The 22,656-nt window shown below is 43.6% G+C and overlaps 1 protein-coding gene across 1 annotated transcript in view; it reads left to right on the top strand.

Moving 5' to 3' along the window:
• The first annotated feature begins 2,685 nt into the window (after positions 1-2,685).
• LOC108719387 (UPF0687 protein C20orf27 homolog) overlaps positions 2,686-22,656 on the top strand; it is a 39,230-nt gene continuing 19,259 nt past the window's right edge. Inside the window, exons 1-3 of the mRNA XM_041586900.1 lie at positions 2,686-2,839; positions 14,451-14,533; positions 18,275-18,417. Coding sequence (XP_041442834.1) covers positions 14,515-14,533; positions 18,275-18,417 — 162 coding nt within the window. The 5' untranslated portion in view covers positions 2,686-2,839; positions 14,451-14,514. The remainder of the gene's footprint in view (positions 2,840-14,450; positions 14,534-18,274; positions 18,418-22,656) is intronic.

Genomic DNA, 22,656 nt, shown 5'->3' with positions numbered 1-22,656 from the left:
GACAGAGCTGTATGAGCAGAGGGGGATTGTGGGAGTTGTAGTGTAAGACAGAGCTGTATGAGCAGCAGGGGATTGTGGGAGTTGTAGTGTAAAACAGAGCTGTATGAGCAGCAGGGGATTGTGGGAGTTGTAGTGTAAGACAGAGCTGTATGAGCAGCAGGGGATTGTGGGAGTTGTAGTGTAAGACGGAGCTGTATGAGCAGAGGGGGATTGTGGGAGTTGTAGTGTAAGACAGAGCTGTATGAGCAGCAGGGGATTGTGGGAGTTGTAGTGTAAGACAGAGCTGTATGAGCAGAGGGGGATTGTGGGAGTTGTAGTGTAAGACAGAGCTGTATGAGCAGCAGGGGATTGTGGGAGTTGTAGTGTAAGACAGAGCTGTATGAGCAGCTGGGGATTGTGGGAGTTGTAGTGTAAGACAGAGCTGTATGAGCAGAGGGGGATTGTGGGAGTTGTAGTGTAAGACAGAGCTGTATGAGCAGCTGGGGATTGTGGGAGTTGTAGTGTAAGACAGAGCTGTATGAGCAGCAGGGGATTGTGGGAGTTGTAGTGTAAGACAGAGCTGTATGAGCAGAGGGGGATTGTGGGAGTTGTAGTGTAAGACAGAGCTGTATGAGCAGCAGGGGATTGTGGGAGTTGTAGTGTAAGACAGAGCTGTATGAGCAGAGGGGGATTGTGGGAGTTGTAGTGTAAGACAGAGCTGTATGAGCAGCTGGGGATTGTGGGAGTTGTAGTGTAAGACAGAGCTGTATGAGCAGCAGGGGATTGTGGGAGTTGTAGTGTAAGACAGAGCTGTATGAGCAGCTGGGGATTGTGGGAGTTGTAGTGTAAGACAGAGCTGTATGAGCAGAGGGGGATTGTGGGAGTTGTAGTGTAAGACAGAGCTGTATGAGCAGAGGGGGATTGTGGGAGTTGTAGTGTAAGACAGAGCTGTATGAGCAGAGGGGGATTGTGGGAGTTGTAGTGTAAGACAGAGCTGTATGAGCAGAGGGGGATTGTGGGAGTTGTAGTGTAAGACAGAGCTGTATGAGCAGCTGGGGATTGTGGGAGTTGTAGTGTAAGACAGAGCTGTATGAGCAGCAGGGGATTGTGGGAGTTGTAGTGTAAGACAGAGCTGTATGAGCAGCTGGGGATTGTGGGAGTTGTAGTGTAAGACAGAGCTGTATGAGCAGAGGGGGATTGTGGGAGTTGTAGTGTAAGACAGAGCTGTATGAGCAGAGGGGGATTGTGGGAGTTGTAGTGTAAGACAGAGCTGTATGAGCAGAGGGGGATTGTGGGAGTTGTAGTGTAAGACAGAGCTGTATGAGCAGCTGGGGATTGTGGGAGTTGTAGTGTAAGACAGAGCTGTATGAGCAGCAGGGGATTGTGGGAGTTGTAGTGTAAGACAGAGCTGTATGAGCAGCTGGGGATTGTGGGAGTTGTAGTGTAAGACAGAGCTGTATGAGCAGAGGGGGATTGTGGGAGTTGTAGTGTAAGACAGAGCTGTATGAGCAGCAGGGGATTGTGGGAGTTGTAGTGTAAGACGGAGCTGTATGAGCAGAGGGGGATTGTGGGAGTTGTAGTGTAAGACAGAGCTGTATGAGCAGCAGGGGATTGTGGGAGTTGTAGTGTAAGACAGAGCTGTATGAGCAGAGGGGGATTGTGGGAGTTGTAGTGTAAGACAGAGCTGTATGAGCAGCAGGGGATTGTGGGAGTTGTAGTGTAAGACAGAGCTGTATGAGCAGCAGGGGATTGTGGGAGTTGTAGTGTAAGACAGAGCTGTATGAGCAGAGGGGGATTGTGGGAGTTGTAGTGTAAGACAGAGCTGTATGAGCAGCAGGGGATTGTGGGAGTTGTAGTGTAAGACAGAGCTGTATGAGCAGCTGGGGATTGTGGGAGTTGTAGTGTAAGACAGAGCTGTATGAGCAGCTGGGGATTGTGGGAGTTGTAGTGTAAGACAGAGCTGTATGAGCAGAGGGGGATTGTGGGAGTTGTAGTGTAAGACAGAGCTGTATGAGCAGAGGGGGATTGTGGGAGTTGTAGTGTAAGACAGAGCTGTATGAGCAGCAGGGGATTGTGGGAGTTGTAGTGTAAGACAGAGCTGTATGAGCAGCTGGGGATTGTGGGAGTTGTAGTGTAAGACAGAGCTGTATGAGCAGCTGGGGATTGTGGGAGTTGTAGTGTAAGACAGAGCTGTACGAGCAGCTGGGGATTGTGGGAGTTGTAGTGTAAGACAGAGCTGTATGAGCAGCAGGGGATTGTGGGAGTTGTAGTGTAAGACAGAGCTGTATGAGCAGAGGGGGATTGTGGGAGTTGTAGTGTAAGACAGAGCTGGATGAGCAGAGGAGGATTGTGGGAGTTGTAGTGTAAGACAGAGCTGTATGAGCAGAGGGGGATTGTGGGAGTTGTAGTGTAAGACAGAGCTGTATGAGCAGAGGGGGATTGTGGGAGTTGTAGTGTAAGACAGAGCTGTATGAGCAGAGGGGGATTGTGGGAGTTGTAGTGTAAGACAGAGCTGTATGAGCAGAGGGGGATTGTGGGAGTTGTAGTGTAAAACAGGGTACGGGTACAATACGTGACCACAACAATAACGAGGCCTGTAGGCAGTGACGTCAATAAAACAACAGCCAATAAGAAAGGAGGCGGGAGGGCGGGATGGCGAGCGAGGTTTATAAGCGGGTAAGGAGTATGTGGGCGCGGCGTCTACGTCATTCACATAAATTCTCCAATTATAAGTCGCGGCTCGGAGTGGTGGGCGGTGCTATGGAACGGGCGCTTAGTGGCTAGAGTGGAAGACGCATAAGTTCAGTGTGAGTCCGGGACTGGAGACGGGCGGTTGTTTAGTAGCTACAGTCACAGACAGGTGAGTGGGGTGCGAGCAATAGGCTGCTTGTGCCGCTTCTTTCCCCGGGCTGCGCCGCGCTCTACAGTAGGACACGTGCGGGCGGCTAGTACTGCGGGGCGGGGCTGTATTGAGTTACTGAGGTGCTGGGCTTTCCCTCCTCACACCTCTGGATTCCACTGCTCCTACACTCACTCTATTGCTCTACTTCATGGGGTCACGTGGGACAGCACCTGGGTGTCACTGGAAATAGCAACAAATACACAGGAGCCTGGGATACAGGAGTGTGTGAGACTGACCCAGTGAGCTTGCACTCTAGTACACAGGGAATACTCTGCAGTTCATGTTGTGCAAGCTACTGACCCAGGGAGCTCAGTCTGGAGCATTGATCATACCAGTACTGACCCAGGGAGCTTGCACTCTAATACACAGGGCATACTCCTGTATTCATTTTGTTCCAGGTACTGACCCAGGGAGCTTGCACTCTAATACACAGGGCATACTCCTGTATTCGTTTTGTTCCAGGTACTGACCCAGGGAGCTTGCACTCTAATACACAGGGCATACTCCTGTATTAATTTTGTTCCAGGCACTGACCCAGGGAGCTTGCACTCTAATACACAGGGCATACTCCTGTATTCATTTTGTTCCAGGTACTGACCCAGGGAGCTTGCAGTCTGCAGCATAGGGCAAACGTTGACAAACATATAGTGACCCAGTGAGCTTGCAGTCTGGTGGTGATATCATCCAGGTGCTTCTTGAATCTGTAGGGCCTTTACTAAACACATGTTATAATGGGCATTAGTGGTGATTGTCAGTCTGATAACTGTCATGTTTGTTATTTGTGTGCGACTATTGGCTGCTCCCCCGCTTGCTGTCTGCTCCTACGTAGCCACTGCACTGGTTAAAGGGGATATAAACCCAACAACATTTTGTCCGGTGTAGGAAAATCGAATGCAAAGCAACTGTCTGATCTAAAATCACTTTTATTTTAGCTCGTTATTAATGCTGTGTGTTCATGTAATTGCTGCTGATGATTTAATTGTATACACATCACATGACTCAGACATCCCTGTATTGCACCCAGCTCACGGCTGCTCTATGTAAATGTCTCCCTATAGTTCAGCTTCAATGGCTACACAGCGGCTTATTGATATAAACTACATGAAGCTTCTGATACAGACACACCCTATCCCCCCCCAGTGAAAGAAACAGGTGCGTCCATAGAAACCCCCTTCTGATTCTGGTTTTACTTGTCCTTTAATGCAGTCCTGCTACATACACAAATGAGAATTAGATGTTTATTGTGTCAATACCACCATCGGGTGCCTAAACATCACATAAGCTTTGTCTGACTCTTACTCTGTTTACAGAAATCACAATACAATTATTTTAAAGGAGAACTAAAGCCTAAAAAGTAACCAAGGCCCCCTTTAGACCCCCCCTCAAAGCTATACCAATGGAGACTCCCTAATTTTGACCATTTATTTGCCATGTGTTCCAGTGGGGGCTCTCTCTGCAATTCTGCCCATGAGGGTTGGGGGCATTGGAGCTTTAGTTTTGGTGATTTCTTTAGAGGACCAGTTAAAGGAGTTGTTCAGCTTTAAATCAACTGTTAGTATGATGTAGAGAGGGATATTCGGAGAAAATTTGTAATTGGTTTTTATTTGTTTATATTTATTTGGGTTTTGACTTATTTAGCTTTTTATTCAGCAGCTCTACAGTTTGTAATTTCAGCCATCTGGTTGCTAGGGTCCAAATTCCCCTAGCAACCCTGCATTGATTTGAATGAGACTGAAATATGAACAGGAGAGGCCTGAAAAGAAAGATGAGTGATAAAAAGTAGCAATAACAATAAATGTGTAGCCTTACAGAGCATTTGTTTTTAGATGGGGTCAGCGACCCCCATTTGAAAGATGGAGTCAGAAGAAGGCAAATTATTCAAAAAATTATATATATATATATATATATATATATATATATATATATATATATATATATATATATATATATATTTATATATATATATAAAAAAAAAAAGAAGAGCAATTTAAACATTGCTGAGAATTAGCCGTTTAGAACATAATAAAAGTTAATGAAAAGGTGAAACATCCCTTTAAGAGTCCTGCAGGAGTGGGCTGAGCCCTGACTGACCAAGCCCCTCCCCCAAGGTCTTACCTGCAGGAGGTTTTTTTTTTTAACCAGTGTCAAATCCTGATATGAAACAGCCTAAGCCGCTAAATATCCAGTGAGGAGTCGCTGCTTCTCTGTTTATTAGTGAAATTCCCTTGGTCCGTGCAAGTAGGTACCAAATCAACGGTGGGGGGGGGGGTTTGGGGGGTAAGATAATGTCATTTTAGGGGCCGGGGGGGGGGTAAAAGGGCCCAAAAGGAGAGCAATGGAGCAGAGGCATTTACCCTGTGTGTTTTGGAGTCAAATGTTGGTAAACCCAGCTGCTGAGTCTGCACTATTGATCCTATGACAGTTAGTCCCACACAAGTATTATGTATCAAACACAACGTGCTGGGCGGAGCTTTGTTTAGGCAACAGATCAGAATCAACTGAACGGGGCTGAGCCGTTGGCAAAACTCGCTGCAGGAAAACCACAACTTCTGCTTCAAAGGAACATTCTGACACGTGAGAGATAGAAATAACCGTTCTGTCGAGTCAAATGAATATTTGTTTGGGTTTACTGGCCCTTTAAATAGATGGTTCACCTTTAAGTTAGCATGGCTGTACAACTTTTAAATTGGTCTTCATTATTTATTTATTTTCTATAGTTTTTAAAGTATTTGTTGTCTTATGACTATTTCCAGCTTTGAAATGTGGGGTCACTGACCCCATCTAAAAACAAATGGTCTGTAAGGCTACAAATATATTGTTATTGCTACTTTTTATTCCTCCTCTTTCTATTCAGGCCTCTCCTATTCATATTCCAGTGTCTTATTCAAGTTTCTGGTTGCTAGGGGAATTTGGACCCTAGCAACCAGCTAAAACTGCTAACTGTAGAGCTGCTGAATAAAAAGCTAAACTCAAAAACCACAAATAATAAAAAATGAAGACCAATTGCAAATTCTCAGAATATGACTCTCTACACCATACTAAGGGGCAGATTTATCAAAAATCAAGGTGAATTTTCGAATTCAAAGAATTCGAATTTTAAGCTATTTTTTCGTCTAGGGAATAGTCCAAATTGCATTCGAATTTGAGGAAAATTCGAATATCAATTTATCGTGTACTGCCTCTTTAAAATTTAGACTTCGACCATTCACCATTTAAAACCTGCCCAATTGCTGTTTTAGCCTATGGGGGACCTCCTAGAACCTATTTGGACTTTGATTTAATTTCAGTTGGTCTTTTTGAATTTCGAAGTTTTCCAAATTCGAAATTCGACCCTTGATAAATGAGTTAAATTAAAGGTGAACAACCACTTTTAAGGAATTGCTGTTTGATCGGCTTGTTGTGATATTTCTGTGCAACTGTCAGTGAGAGTTTCCTTCTCCTTTACTCCTGACACACAATGTGATATTGGAAGATAAGTAGGTGACACTTTGTATCAAAGGGTGAACAGACAAACCTTTTATCTGCTCCGGGAATCTTGCGAAGCAATGATATCCTACACGCACGCACGATATTGCAGCTGTGTGTATAGTGATAGTATAGTTTTCTGACACAGTACTGCTAAGGGCTTATTGAATACTTTCATTATTAGCCTGTATTTAATAAGGATAATTAATAAATAATAAAACTGTAACATTCCATCTGGCTCCATAAAACTCCAGTGTAATCCACATGTGTAACTTGCTGACACTACTGTATAAATCTCATGGGGAGAGAGAAAGTGACACTAGTGGTTTTGGCTCAGCCGTGGTAGTGATGTGCTCACTAATTACCATATGCAAATAAGGGGCGGGGAGGGAAATTGTGTGACTTTTTGTCAGAATGTTTTCCCTTTCCCACCTCTAATTAGGATTCGGTTTGGTATTCGGCCAAATCCAAAATAGTGGATTCGGTGCATCCCTACTGGAAATATATGTCATGATATGTTAGCCCAGCCAGGCTCTGTTGTTTACTGCTGCTCGCTCTGTTGTTTACTACTTCCGCTCGCTCTGTTGTTTACTACTTCAGCTCACTGTTTGCTTCCGCTCGCTCTGGTGTTTACTGCTTCCACTCGCTCTGTTGTTTACTGCTGCTCGCTTTGTTGTTTACTACTTAAGCTCACTGTTTGTTTCCGCTTGCTTTGTTGTTTACTACTTCTGCTCACTCTGTTGTTTACTGCTTCCACTCAGTTTGCTTCCACTTGCTTTGTTGTTTACTGCTTCCGCTCGCTCTGTTTACTGCTTCTGCTCGCTCTGCTTCCGCTCGCTCTGTTTGTTTACTGCTTCCGCTCGCTCTGTTTGTTTACTGCTTCCGCTCGCTCTGTTTGTTTACTGCTTCCGCTCGCTCTGTTTGTTTACTGCTTCCGCTCGCTCTGTTTGTTTACTGCTTCCGCTCGCTCTGTTTGTTTACTGCTTCCGCTCGCTCTGTTTGTTTACTGCTTCCGCTCGCTCTGTTTGTTTACTGCTTCCGCTCGCTCTGTTTGTTTACTGCTTCCTCTCGCTCTGTTTGTTTACTGCTTCCTCTCGCTCTGTTTGTTTACTGCTTCCGCTCGCTCTGTTTGTTTACTGCTTCCGCTCGCTCTGTTTGTTTACTGCTTCCGCCTGCTCTGTTTGTTTACTGCTTCTGCCTGCTCTGTTTACTGCTTCTGCCTGCTCTGTTTACTGCTTCTGCCTGCTCTGTTGTTTACTGCTTCAACTCACTGTTTACTGCCGCTCGCTCTGTTTACTGCCGCCGCTCGCTCTGTTTACTGCCGCCGCTCGCTCTGTTTACTGCCGCCGCTCGCTCTGTTTACTGCTGCCGCTCGCTCTGTTTACTGCTGCCGCTCGCTCTGTTTACTGCTGCCGCTCGCTCTGTTTAACTGCTGCCGCTCGCTCTGTTTACTGCTGCCGCTCGCTCTGTTTACTGCTGCCGCTCGCTCTGTTTACTGCTGCCGCTCGCTCTGTTTACTGCTGCCGCTCGCTCTGTTTACTGCTGCCGCTCGCTTTGTTGTTTACTGCTGCTTGTTCTGTTGGTGACAACTACTACTTACTTTACTACAGCTGTAAATTATAGGCTTATCTATAAACCTGTTATACAGAAGGCACCGAATTATGGAAAGGCCGTTCCTATAACCTAGAATTGGCCATTCTATAACATACCAACAGGTGCAACACCCCTTTAAAGGAGAAGGAAACCCTGTAGAAAAAACCCCCTTAACCTTCCCCCCACCCGGCTAACTGCCCCCCTGGGGAAATGCCCCATACTTTATACTTACCCCTTGGCACAGATTCTGGCATTGGACTTCACGGCATCCATTGTCCGCGGTAAGCTGACTGTGAGGTCGTCAATTTCGGCGCAGTTGTCGAAAACAAATTGCTCCAACTGCGCATTCGCTGACATACCGATCTCCCAGTCGGCTTACAGAGGAGCCAGATGGATGCCGTGAAGTCCGATGCCAGAATCTGCGCCAAAGGGTAAGTATAAAGTATGAGCTATTTCCCTGGGGGGAGGGGGGTCTATGTGGGGTGGGGGGTACAGGTTTTTTTTCTACAGGGTTTCCTTCTCCTTTAAGGTGGGAGTAGGTTGCTTTGAGCCTGATGCATAGCAACCCCAGTGGGTCAGTTCTCGGCTCCAGATGGAGAGGCTGCAGAGTCCCGGGCCCTAGTGGCTTTCAGAGTGGCTAATTGGCCGGCAGCAAGTGAAACCTGAGCCCTGGTGCAGACACTACTGTTCATTCTGCTGCTTCCTAATGTGCCATTAGTCTTTTATATTCACTGGTTTGAGATGGAGAGGTGCTTCACCTTAACTTTTATCATGTCATAGAGTGGCCAAGTCTAAGCAACCTTTAAATTGGTCTTCATTTTTATTTACCTTCTGACTATTTCCAGCTTTTAGATGTTGGTCACTGACCCCATGTAAAAAAAACAAATGCTCTGTAAGGCTACACATTTATTGTTATTACTTTTTATTACTCCTCTTTCTATTCAGGCCTTCAAATCCGTGCATGGTTGCTAGGGTAATGTGGACCCTAGCAACCAGAGTGCTGAAATTGCAATCTGGAGAGCTGCTGAATAAAAAGCTAAATAACAAAAAACACAAATAAAAATGACTTACAAAATGTCTCAGAATATCACTCTTTATATCATACTAATATTTAATTTAACAACCCCTCAATTCCCCATAGTGACCCTGACAGCCAGACTAAATGTTTAGATTCAGGCAGTAAAGTGACCCAGTAGGATTGCTGCAAATAACAAGTAAAGTATGAAGGTCGGTAAAGGTGATTAGAAGGTGTTGCTCAATCTCTTGTGCTAATGACTTCTAATGGGACGTGGAGTGTCAGGGTTTATATAAAGAATCTGCCCCTGCAGCACGGCCTCTCATTTCACTGTAATTGCCCAAAAAACCAAAAATACTTCCAGGCTCTGATGTAGCTTACAGGGGGAGGGGCAGGGAGTCTGACTCTAGCAGTGGGTGGGACTAGAGCATTCTGCTGGTAGCTTACAGGGGGAGGGGCAGGGTGTCTGTGACTCTAGCAGTGGGCGGGACTAGAGCATTCTGATATCTTACAGGGGGAGGGGCAGGGAGTCTGTAACTCTAGCAGTGGGTGGGACTAGAACATTCTGCTGGTAGCTTACAGGGGGAGGGGCAGGGTGTCTGTGACTCTAGCAGTGGGCGGGACTAGAACGCTCTGATGGCAGCTTACAAGGGCAAGCATATGTCTGCCTGACCAAACCCACACAAATCTTGGGTGTCAAGTGTTGTAAAGGGGAATATATTTTTCAATTTAAAGTGGATTTAGTCTGCCTTTTTTCTCTCTTTAAACACATGAGTATTTTATCATTTACAGGCTTTTCATTATCTGCTTTAGAGTGTGTATGGGAGCTGCCATATTGATCATCTCCGCTGCTTCACAGACCCCATAGACTATAACAGAACAATTAGAATTGTTCAGCAAAGGCTGAGGCGTGTGTATAATATATATTTATTTGTCTGTGTTCCTCTCTGTTCTACCCACGATCCCGGCATGGAACAGACAGAATCCATGATGCTTATTAAGCGCCTCCGTGCTGAGATGGCTCCAGACTGGATTTGGGCGCTGGCAGGATCAGAGGGGGGACGTTGTACTAAGATTCAATTACTGGAGCTCAGATAAGTCACAGACTGGGGGGATTCTCATTATAGAGCAGAAATCATTCTAATGAGGCAAATGCTGAGCAGACCCTGGACTTGCCCGTAATGGCTTGTGAGATGGATCAAATACAATTATTTTTATTGGATAAAGGTTTCTCCAGCTCTGTTTCTTTTAACGCCATTAGGGAATGGTTTCTCTTTCCCTTTAAAGGTATACTGTCATGGGGAAACTAACCAGATAGGTAACCAGATAACAGTTCCCTAACACAAGATAACAGCTGCCTGGTAGATCTAAGAACAGCACTCAATAGTAAAATCCAGGTCCCACTGAGACACATTCAGTTACATTGAGAAGGAAAAACAACAGGCTGCCAGAAAGCAGTTCCATCCTAAAGTGCTGGCTCTTTCTGAAATCACATGACCAGGCAAAATGAGCTGAGATGCACCTACACACCAATATTACAACTAAATACACTTGCTGGTTCAGGAATGACATTTTATATTGTACAGTGAATTATTTGCAGTGTAAACAGTGTCATTTAGAAATAAACTACGGTACATCATAAAAATCATGAATCAGGAGTTCCTTTTAAGTCTAACTTTAGGCGTAATATGGCCTTTATATAATTGTTCCGACTTCTAGAGTTACCCCCAGACACACTTGAATGATAAAAAAAAAAAAAGTATATGTTGGTACACATATGGGATCCATTATCCGCAAAGCTCCAAATTACAGAAAAGCCGTCTCTAGGGATGGACCGAATTCTTTTCACATTGTTTTGCTGCGGAAATGACGCCAATAGACTTGAATGGCATCGCGCATCAAAAATAAAATGACGGGCGTAAAAAATATTCTCCACGCACCAACTTTTGACGCCCATAGATTTTAATCGCGTCTGCGACATTTTGCCGGCGGCGATTTTTTGGCAAAACTAAACTGGTCAAACTCGACAAAGCCTAGCCGTCTTCCCATAGACTCCATTTTAATAAAAGAATTCAAATTTGTTTTAAAAAAGTTGTTTCCTTTTTCTGTGTAATAATAAAACAGTCGCTTGTACTTAATCCCAACTAAGATATAATTAATCCTTATTGGAAGCAAAACCAGCCTATTGGGTTTATTTACATGATTTTCTAGTAGACTTAAGGTATGAAGATCCGAATTACAGAAAGATCTGTTATCTGAAAAACCTCAGGTCTAGAGCATTCCGGATAACAGGTCCCATACCTGAATCATCCAATTCCTAGCCCCCCCCTCCTAGTTTAGCTGCTCATTTCTGGACACTGATATAGATGATACTCGCTACTCCTCATTGGGACAGTTTGACAGCTTTGCTCATAAACACCAGGGATTAGAAAACAAAGGGGAAGAAAACCTGCAGGACATGGAAAGAAAAGCATCTGTTGTGTATTTACAAAGCAAACAAAAGTGTTTAGCAGGTGATGTACTAACAATGTCGTGCGGGAGCCGCCCTGTAGCGAGTAGACCATAAAATGTATAAAAGGCACAGACAATAAAATGTATAAAAGACACAGACAATAGCTGCTTGTTCACCTGCAGCTCTAGGCTTGTTATGGGTCGATCTGAAGCTCCCAATTTCTGCCATAGAGAGAAGAAACAATGACTGCAGCAGATACCGACCCATAACAGTATGTGTGTATATATATATACGCACACAAATATCAGTCATTTAGTGGAAATAAGATCCTTCCCATCGCACAGCGACTTGTCTTCGATGCTGAGGCCCAGAGCTTTGTACCTGCCCCAGATCATGACCCCAAGCAAATGAAACTGATGCAGCGTATCACTTTCCCATCAACCATTACAGCAAAATGTTCTTAGACTGTAAAGAGACTGTTCCTGCTGAATTGTGCTTAGTACAGGGGATACCTATACTGCCATAGTTTTATGGGATCTCTCTGTACAGACTATGAGCAAACTTAGGGACTGTTCCTGCTGAATTGTGCTTAGTACAGGGAATACCTATGCTGCCATAGTTTTATGGGATCTCTCCGTACAGACTATGAGCAAACTTAGGGGCTGTTCCTGCTGAATTGTGCTTAGTACAGGGAATACCTATGCTGCCATAGTTTTATGGGATCTCTCCGTACAGACTATGAGCAAACTTAGGGGCTTTCCTGACTGAATTGGTGGCTTAGTACAGGGAATACCTATGCTGCCATAGTTTTATGGGATCTCTCCGTACAGACTATGAGCAAACTTAGGGGCTGTTTCCTGCTGAATTGTGCTTAGTACAGGGAATACCTATGCTGCCATAGTTTATGGATCTCTCCGTACAGACTATGAGCAAACTTAGGCTGTTCCTGCTGAATTGGCTTAGTACAGGGAATACCTATGCTGCCATAAGTTTATGGGATCTCTCCGTACAGACTATGAGCAAACTTAGGGGGCTGTTCCTGCTGAATTGTGCTAGTACCAGGGAATACCTAATGCCTGCCCATAGTTTATGGGATCTCTCCAGTTAACAGACTATGAGCAACTTAGGGGCTGTTCCTGCTGAATTGTGCTTAGTACAGGGAATACCTATGCTGCCATAGTTTTATGGGATCTCTCCGTACAGACTATGAGCAAACTTAGGGGCTGTTCCTGCTGAATTGTGCTTAGTACAGGGAATACCTATGCTGCCATAGTTTTATGGAATCTCTCTGTACAGACTATGAGCAAACTTAGGGGACTGTTCCTGCTGAATTGTGCTTAGTACAGGGAATACCTATGCTGCCATAGTTTTATGGGATCTCTCTGTACAGACTTATGAGCAAACTTAGGGGCTGTTCCTGCTGAATTGTGCTTAGTACAGGGAATACCTATGCTGCCATAGTTTTATGGGATCTCTCTGTACAGACTATGAGCAAACTTAGGGGCTGTTCCTGCTGAATTGTGCTTAGTACAGGGAATACCTATGCTGCCATAGTTTTATGGGATCTCTCTGTACAGACTATGAGCAAACTTAGGGACTGTTCCTGCTGAATTGTGCTTAGTACAGGGAATACCTATACTGCCATAGTTTTATGGGATCTGTCTGTACAGACTATGACCAAACTTAGGGGGCTGTTCCTGCTGAATTGTGCTTAGTACAGGGGAATACCTATGCTGACATAGTTTTATGGGATCTCTCTGTACAGACTATGAGCAAACTTAGGGGCTGTTCCTGCTGAATTGTGCTTAGTACAGGGGAATACCTATGCTGCCATAGTTTTATGGGATCTCTCTGTACAGACTATGAGCAAACTTAGGGACTGTTCCTGCTGAATTGTGCTTAGTACAGGGGAATACCTATGCTGCCATAGTTTTATGGGATCTCTCTGTACAGACTATGAGCAAACTTAGGGACTGTTCCTGCTGAATTGTGCTTAGTACAGGGGAATACCTATGCTGCCATCGTTTTATGGGATCTGCCAGCTTAATGGTAGTAACACCAGTATTTAGTATGAGTCTGTGAATGTCACCGGGTTATTACAGACCTGTAAGTCTGACACTTGTCATGAGATATTTTAATCCCCCCGGTATTTTTGCTGAATAATGTTACAATTTCTAGAGTCATTGGCTTTCAGTATGTGCTGATGTGCAGTAAGGCCCAGCCCTGAGTTCTTTCCCCGGTATCTGCCAGAACCCAAACATCTGTGTCCCTCTTGTAACTTCTCGTCCCTTTCAGAAGGCTCAGTAAAGCCGCAGATGGGTTAGATCATTAGAGACAGTTTGGTACCACTTGCTCTTTTCAATTATTTCCTCTGTTTAATCAACGCTGGGCATGAATGCCCCGATGCCAGGGATTTAGGGATATTCTGTTTATTAGTTAAACTTGTAAGTGTCGTGTTCTGTAATTTATAGAAACACTTCCATTTGTACTTGCAGAGTTCAGATGGGCATCATAAAGAGGGTCTGGATTAAAGGCGTTTGTTCACCTTTAAATTAACTGTTAGTATGATGTAGAGAGGGATATTCAGAGACAATTTGTAATTGGTTTTCATTTTTATTATTTAGGGGTTTTGAATTATATTTATAGATATATGTGTGTGTGGGTCGGGCAGTGTTACTGTGAAGGAGGTGCCAGTTCCCATAACTTGAGCTAATGACGGGCTCCCGGCTTTCTAATGATAAGCTGACGCTATTCTAATTGGACTAATCAATAGTGTCAGTACTAACGAGCACATGATGTACTTTCTAATGAGTCGAGCGCCTGATCTGTGTTTTAACTCAGGGAGAGGCACCCACTGGCGTTCTGTCTGTCACCCAATAAACTAACAATACACATATATATATATATATATATATATATATATATATATATATATATATATATATATATATATATATATATATATATATATATATATATATATATATATATTCCTCAGCTTGTACAGTCACAACCCCTTCACTGTGTCATTTATTTTATTCCAGGACCTGCACCTCCAGGAGGATGAGAATCTTTTGATCCAGTCGGACCCCTATTCAGGCACAATCAATGGCGGCCGCTAAAAAAGGTAAGACCTGGATTATTCCGCACTCTACATTAAATACAAAAATAATAATTATATGTGGAAATAGCAAATTTAAACCGCAATCGCCATGTTGTCATTCATCAGGCTTGGGCCTCTCTTCAGTAGGCGTTTCCTTTATCAATAACCTGTACAATATATATATTTATTAGGAATGTACAGAATCCAGGATTCGGTTCAGGATTCTGCCAGAATTCGGCCTTTTTCAGCAGGATTCGGCCGAATCCTTCTGCCAGGCTGAACCAAATCCTAATTTGCATATGCAAATTAGGGGAGGGAAATCACGTGACCTTTTGTCACAAAACAAGGAAGTAAAAAAATTTGCATATGCATATTACGGTTCGTTATTCGGCCGAATCTTTCGCGAAGGATTCAGAGGTTCGGCCAAATCCAAAATAGTGGGTTCGGTGCATCCCTAATATTTATTTCTAAATGCTTCTTTATTTTAAAGGGTCAATGTCAACAAAAGAATGAGAGGGTCTCATTTATCTTAGAAGGAGAACTAAAGCCTAACTAAAGAAATAGCTAGAAATGTTGTACATTATGTTTTGTGCTTCTGTACCAGCCCAAGACTGGTTCCCTGTATAACTCAGCCTGCAGCCTTGTGCCTTTATATGGTCACAGAACAACCCCTCAGTGACTTCTAATATCCTTATCATTTACAGTAGGGGGTACATTATCCCTTATAATACATGAGTGATACTCAGAGTTCCCTGTATAACTCAGCCTGCAGCCTTGTGCCTTTATATGGTCACAGAACAACCCCTCAGGGACTTCTAATATCCTTATCATTTACAGTAGGGGGTACATTATCCCTTATAATACATGAGTGATACTCAGAGTTCCCTGTATAACTCGGCCTGCAGCCTTGTGTCTTTATATGGTCACAGAACAACCCCTCAGTGACTTCTAATATCCTTATCATTTACAGTAGGGGGTACATTATCCCTTATAATACATGAGTGATACTCAGAGTTCCCTGTATAACTCGGCCTGCAGCCTTGTGTCTTTATATGGTCACAGAACAACCCCTCAGTGACTTCTAATATCCTTATCATTTACAGTAGGGGGTACATTATGCCTTATAATACATGAGTGATACTCAGAGTTCCCTGTATAACTCAGCCTGCAGCCTTGTGTCTTTATATGGTCACAGAACAACCCCTCAGTGACATCTAATATCCTTATCATTTACAGTAGGGGGTACATTATCCCTTATAATACATGAGTGATACTCAGAGTTCCCTGTATAACTCAGCCTGCAGCCTTGTGCCTTTATATGGTCACAGAACAACCCCTCAGTGACTTCTAATATCCTTATCATTTACAGTAGGGGGTACATTATCCCTTATAATACATGAGTGATACTCAGAGTTCCCTGTATAACTCAGCCTGCAGCCTTGTGCCTTTATATGGCCACAGAACCCCTCAGTGACTTCTAATATACTTATCATTTACAGTAGGGGGTACATTATCCCTTATAATACATGAGTGTTACTCAGAGTTCCCTGTATAACTCAGCCTGCAGCCTTGTGTCTTTATATGGTCACAGAACAACCCCTCAGTGACTTCTAATATCCTTATCATTTACAGTAGGGGGTACATTATCCCTTATAATACATGAGTGATACTCAGAGTTCCCTGTATAACTCAGCCTGCAGCCTTGTGCCTTTATATGGTCACAGAACAACCCCTCAGTGACTTCTAATATCCTTATCATTTACAGTAGGGGTACATTATCCCTTATAATACATGAGTGATACTCAGAGTTCCCTGTATAACTCAGCCTGCAGCCTTGTGCCTTTATATGGTCACAGAACAACCCCTCAGGGACTTCTAATATCCTTATCATTTACAGTAGGGGGTACATTATCCCTTATAATACATGAGTGATACTCAGAGTTCCCTGTATAACTCGGCCTGCAGCCTTGTGTCTTTATATGGTCACAGAACAACCCCTCAGTGACTTCTAATATCCTTATCATTTACAGTAGGGGGTACATTATCCCTTATAATACATGAGTGATACTCAGAGTTCCCTGTATAACTCGGCCTGCAGCCTTGTGTCTTTATATGGTCACAGAACAACCCCTCAGTGACTTCTAATATCCTTATCATTTACAGTAGGGGGTACATTATGCCTTATAATACATGAGTGATACTCAGAGTTCCCTGTATAACTCAGCCTGCAGCCTTGTGTCTTTATATGGTCACAGAACAACCCCTCAGTGACATCTAATATCCTTATCATTTACAGTAGGGGGTACATTATCCCTTATAATACATGAGTGATACTCAGAGTTCCCTGTATAACTCAGCCTGCAGCCTTGTGCCTTTATATGGTCACAGAACAACCCTCAGTGACTTCTAATATCCTTATCATTTACAGTAGGGGGTACATTATCCCTTATAATACATGAGTGATACTCAGAGTTCCCTGTATAACTCAGCCTGCAGCCTTGTGCCTTTATATGGCCACAGAACCCCTCAGTGACTTCTAATATACTTATCATTTACAGTAGGGGGTACATTATCCCTTATAATACATGAGTGTTACTCAGAGTTCCCTGTATAACTCAGCCTGCAGCCTTGTGTCTTTATATGGTCACAGAACAACCCCTCAGTGACTTCTAATATCCTTATCATTTACAGTAGGGGGTACATTATCCCTTATAATACATGAGTGATACTCAGAGTTCCCTGTATAACTCAGCCTGCAGCCTTGTGTCTTTATATGGTCACAGAACAACCCCTCAGTGACTTCTAATATCCTTATCATTTACAGTAGGGGGTACATTATCCCTTATAATACATGAGTGATACTCTATAGAGCGCTGGTGTATTGGGCGTGTGTTGATAGAAGGTGCTGGTGAGGTGCAGCTGCTAAAGTCTGACAGTTGTTCTATTCCCCGGGGCCCAGTTTCTCAGTATGTGACAATAGAGTGTGAGCTTGTGTGTATGTGCCAGTGAGGCTATTGGCAGTGTATAGGGAATTGATTCTGAGTGAATTTTTAACATTGTCGGAAATAGACAAGTCGCCCTGAGGATGTGTCTGAACTTAATAAACCTACTCGAGATCAATGACTGGGGGGTTCACTGATCATCAGACACGTTACTTGCCCAATGGGTCTCTGCATTATCAGATCGGTGTGTTGGTGGCCAAATTGGACAGCCCAGATCTGGATGTTTATGGCCAATTTAAATCTCTCTAGCCCTGAGCCCCAGAAGGGAAGGAAATCGAGAACATAATCTACTTGTTTCTCTAAGCACCACTTACCAGTGGTATCTGAGCGCAGACTGTAATAATCTCATTTATTTCATTGCCAGGCACCAGGCCCTGAGGTTGTTCCTGATCAATAACCTGCTCTTGCTCTGTCAGTGAATTCCCAGTGGGTGTGTCTGACCCACACAATCATTAGGGCTCCGTAGGGAGGCACTGGGTCTGCTAATGAGATTCTGTGGCAGATAAAGGCTTCAGTACACACGTAGTATAGTAACTGATACACTGAGCTGTGTGACTAGCATAAAAACGGCAGTGCTATGCTGCTTTATGGCAGAGATTCAAAGTCTATATTCAGTAATAGTCTCCGAAGACAAAAAGCAAAACCCGCGTGTTTATATTTACAGCTCTGTTATAATTGTAGCGGTGTTAGAGAGAGGGAGAAATTAGATTAAACCATCTTTATTGTTTGCTGAATACCCTCCATCTTTTTTCTGCTTCTACAGATGCGAAGCCTAAAGTGGCCGGGGTCCGTTTTGCAGCAGGATTCGCTGAAGAGGGGGCTCATAACCACGTCCATTTCGATGAGCAGCTGCACGATTCCGTGGTTATGGTCACCCAGGAAGACAATGGACATTTCTTGGTCAAGGTAAGTCGGCCGCCCAGGGCCATGAATCACTGTGTGACCTGTTTTCTTTGCACCAACGTAGTAAATCTGAGTAATAAGACCAACTGCAAGTTGTCAAAGGCGGAATCTCTCTTTTACGTTGTAGCCAAGTCGGTTTGATCTGAAAACCTTTTTATTTATTTATTTTTTATTTTTTTCTTTCTGTATTTTACCATTTTGGCTAGGGATGCACCGAATACAAGATTCAGTTTGGTATTTGGCCAGGATTCGTTTTTGTTTTTTTTTTTTGTTTTTCAGGAGGATTTGGATTCGGCTGAATCTTTCTGCCTGGCTCAACCGAATGCTTATTTGCATATCGGGGTGCGAAATTGCATGATTTTTTTTTTTTTTTTAAAACAAGGAAATAAAAAATGTTTTCCCCCTGCCCACACCTAATTTGCATATGCAAATTTGGATTCAGTTTGGTATTTGGCCGAGTCTTTCACAAAGGATTCGAGGGGGTCGGCCGAATCAAAAATAGTGGATTCAGTGCATCCCTAGTTTTGGCCTTTAAAGGAGAACTAACCCCTAAAAATAAATATGGCTGAAAGTGCCATATTTGATATAGTGAACTTATTGCACGAGGCTAAAGTTTCATCTTGTCAATAGCAGCAATGATCCAGGACTTCAAACTTGTCACAGGGGGTCACCATCTTGGAAAGTGTCTGTGACACTCACATGCTCAGTGGGCTCTGATTGGCTGTTGAGAAGCTAAGCTTAGGGCTCGTCACTAATTATCCAGCAGAAAATGAGCTTCCCTGGCTGTAATATAAGCTGATGCTACAGGTTTGCTGATTATTCAATTCTGATGCTAATTGCACTGGTTTCTGTGCTGCCATGTAGTAATTATCTGTATTAATTACTAATCAGCCTTATATTGTGACATTTCTATTCTATGTGTACTGTATATTGTGAGTGGGTCCCTAAGCTCAGTAAGTGACAGCAGCACAGAGCATGTGCAGTGAATCAGCAGAAAAGAAGATGGGGAGCTACTGGGGCATCTTTGGAGACACAGATCTTTACTGCTAAAGGGCTGTGGTTGCCTTGGGCTGGTACAGAAGCACAAAACATCATGTACAACATTTCTAGCTACTTCTTTAGTTAGACTTTAGTTCTCCTTTGAGTGCAGTGACCCTGCTTGTACCACTATGCCCCCAGGACAATCATATGTTGGCCTGAGGTCTCAGTATTATTATGTCTTGCGGTGCCTTCCTGGCGTTTGCCATTGGGTACATGAGAGGTGCGAGTGGAAATTCTCTGTATAAATAACTTAAGTGTTATTGTTTTTTTAGCCAATAGAAGCTTTCCATGTAACATTGTCCCTTCTGCTCCTCTTTGCCTCTGTTTCCCCCCCATTGTCCTTCTCAATCCTCCTGCCTTGTGCTACAATTATTCTCATTCTCTGCTACAATTTGTCCCCATTGTTCTTGGCTCTTTTCAGCTCTATGCTGTATTTGTTGCTATGGACACAGAAGCCATTATTGTGCATTTAGTGAAAGTTGTACAACACCTATAGACGTCCAGAAGAAGCCGATGCTAAAAGGCATAGGATTGTGATTGCAGGAACAATAGAAGTCTGAGTTGGTACTCCTGTGGCACGACATTAAAGGGAAAACCTGTACTGTCTACAAATACAAATATACAGAGAAGGAATGTTCTGGGCACACAATAAGCTATACCCTCATATTGTACTGTCTAAGGGAATCAATATGGCACCTCCTCCTCCCATATGTATAAATACAAATATACAGAGAAGGAATGTTCTGGGCACACAATAAGCTATACCCTCATATTGTACTGTCTAAGGGAATCAATATGGCACCTCCTCCTCCCATATGTATAAATACAAATATACAGAGAAGGAATGTTCTGGGCACACAATAAGCTATACCCTCATATTGTACTGTCTAAGGGAATCAATATGGCACCTCCTCCTCCCATATGTATAAATACAAATATACAGAGAAGGAATGTTCTGGGCACACAATAAGCTATACCCTCATATTGTACTGTCTAAGGGAATCAATATGGCACCTCCTCCTCCCATATGTATAAATACAAATATACAGAGAAGGAATGTTCTGGGCACACAATAAGCTATACCCTCATACTGTGCTGTCTAAGGGAATCAATATGGCACCTCCTCCTCCCATATGTATAAATACAAATATACAGAGAAGGAATGTTCTGGGAACATAATAAGCTATACCCTCATACTGTACTGTCTAAGGGAATCAATATGGCACCTCCCTCCTCCCATATGTATAAATACAAATATACAGAGAAGGAATGTTCTGGGCACACAATAAGCTATACCATCATACTGTACTGTCTAAGGGAATCAATATGGCACCTCCTCCTCCCATATGTATAAATACAAATATACAGAGAAGGAATGTTCTGGGCACACAATAAGCTATACCCTCATACTGTGCTGTCTAAGGGAATCAATATGGCACCTCCTCCTCCCATATGTATAAATACAAATATACAGAGAAGGAATGTTCTGAGCACACAATAAGCTATACCCTCATACTGTACTGTCTAAGGGAATCAATATGGCACCTCCTCCTCCCATATGTATAAATACAAATATACAGAGAAGGAATGTTCTGGGCACACAATAAGCTAAACCATCATGCTGTACTGTGAGTTATTGCTGTAAAGGTGACGTCAGTAGGTGAGAGTTTACAGTTGTGCCCGGGGGGCAGTGCCAGTGCATATAAATGAGTGCGGCCCAGTTACAGAAGGGTCAGACAGCATGGAACAGAGGGGGTTAATTGGGTGCTGAGTACGTGCACAGGGAGCAGGTCTCGTGGCCCCTTTCAGCACATCCATTAATGACGCAACTGAAACACTGAGTTTATCTGGAAGCAATGGCAATAATGTGCCTGCTGTGCCAGGAGAATAGGCCAGCGCTCAGCTGAGTATCAACTCTTGGCCTTACAGCTTATAATGGGATTAAAGGGATTGTTGGCAATGTAAGATCCTGCTAAATAATTATAGGAAAAATTCCTTTAGTTTTCTTTTTCACCCAAATACCCGGCCGGCACATTAACACTGGCATTTGCTGGACTTCCAGACTAGACACCTCCTGGCACAACTTTATGGAGAACAGGGGTCGGCGACACCTGCACTGTGACTTCTAAATGTGACTTGAGCCCTGTTCTGACGGCAAAAGACGGATGATCTCTTGGTAATAGCCCAGCAGTGTGGAGTACAGTCCTGCGCTCAACCAATTTCTGAGACCCGCAGCCCGTAACCCAGAGCGCAACCCACATATTTACCCTCTTTGAACCGCTACACGACCCGGACCCGCAACGGCCTTATCTGCAACCCGCCGACCTCCATCAAACCAGAAGAGATGTTGCTGCAAACTGGAAGTGGCATGAAATGTGCCCCATAGTCGAGAGGGACAGAAGCGCACCGTGGGATGTAAGAAAGCTGTGCCGGAAGTCGGATAAGAGGGGGAGATGCAGGGAGAGACCCGCAACCCGACCTGAATACTGCAGTCCCGCATCTATACCCGCACCTGAAAAGCCTACCTTCATTCTGCTCGGTACCAGCTTTTTTTTTTTGTGGGTAACCCGCAGGTAACCGACCCGCTGTGGAGTGCCAGGCTCCGGCATTGATTGCATCTAGAGACACATTCAGTTTATTCTTCTTCTTTTTAACTTCCCAGCCGAGTTATTGTGCAACTGTAAGTCTTGGTAGGGAGTCTCCCTGTTATACTTATATAATATATATATATTAAACTAACACATTGTGATTTATGACTCTCTAGCCAGATCTGCTGAGCTTATAACACTGGCACAGCCATCGCGTTTCGTGCACCTCGTATAAATAGCACAAGATGGCTAATCTCACATCTAGACGTAGCAGTGTTACATTTATGATCTCCGGCCCAGGAACTTTTCCTTTTAGTTCATATAAATATGTATGAATGACTCAGAGAGCGTTTATTGAAGTGACACTTTTATGAGCCCCAATTACTATCATTACGCCTCCATTACTGCTGCGAATAAGTAACGACTCCAGAACGGCTCTTACACTCACATTAACCTTACTCACTAACATCCCAGAAAAGGATTTTCTTAGATTCTTTCCTCTACTTTTCTGATTACTATAAAGACCTGGGGCTACAGTGTTCTCTGCCTATTCCAGGGGTTTCCATTTTACACAGTCAGACTTGGACTTTTTGGGCCGTTCTCTGGAGAGTTG

Source organism: Xenopus laevis, chromosome 1L, assembly GCF_017654675.1.
Source record: "Xenopus laevis strain J_2021 chromosome 1L, Xenopus_laevis_v10.1, whole genome shotgun sequence".
NCBI classification, from domain to species: domain Eukaryota; kingdom Metazoa; phylum Chordata; class Amphibia; order Anura; family Pipidae; genus Xenopus; species Xenopus laevis.
Note: the sequence above shows the minus strand (reverse complement) of the source record. Positions and strands in the feature narration are given on the sequence as shown.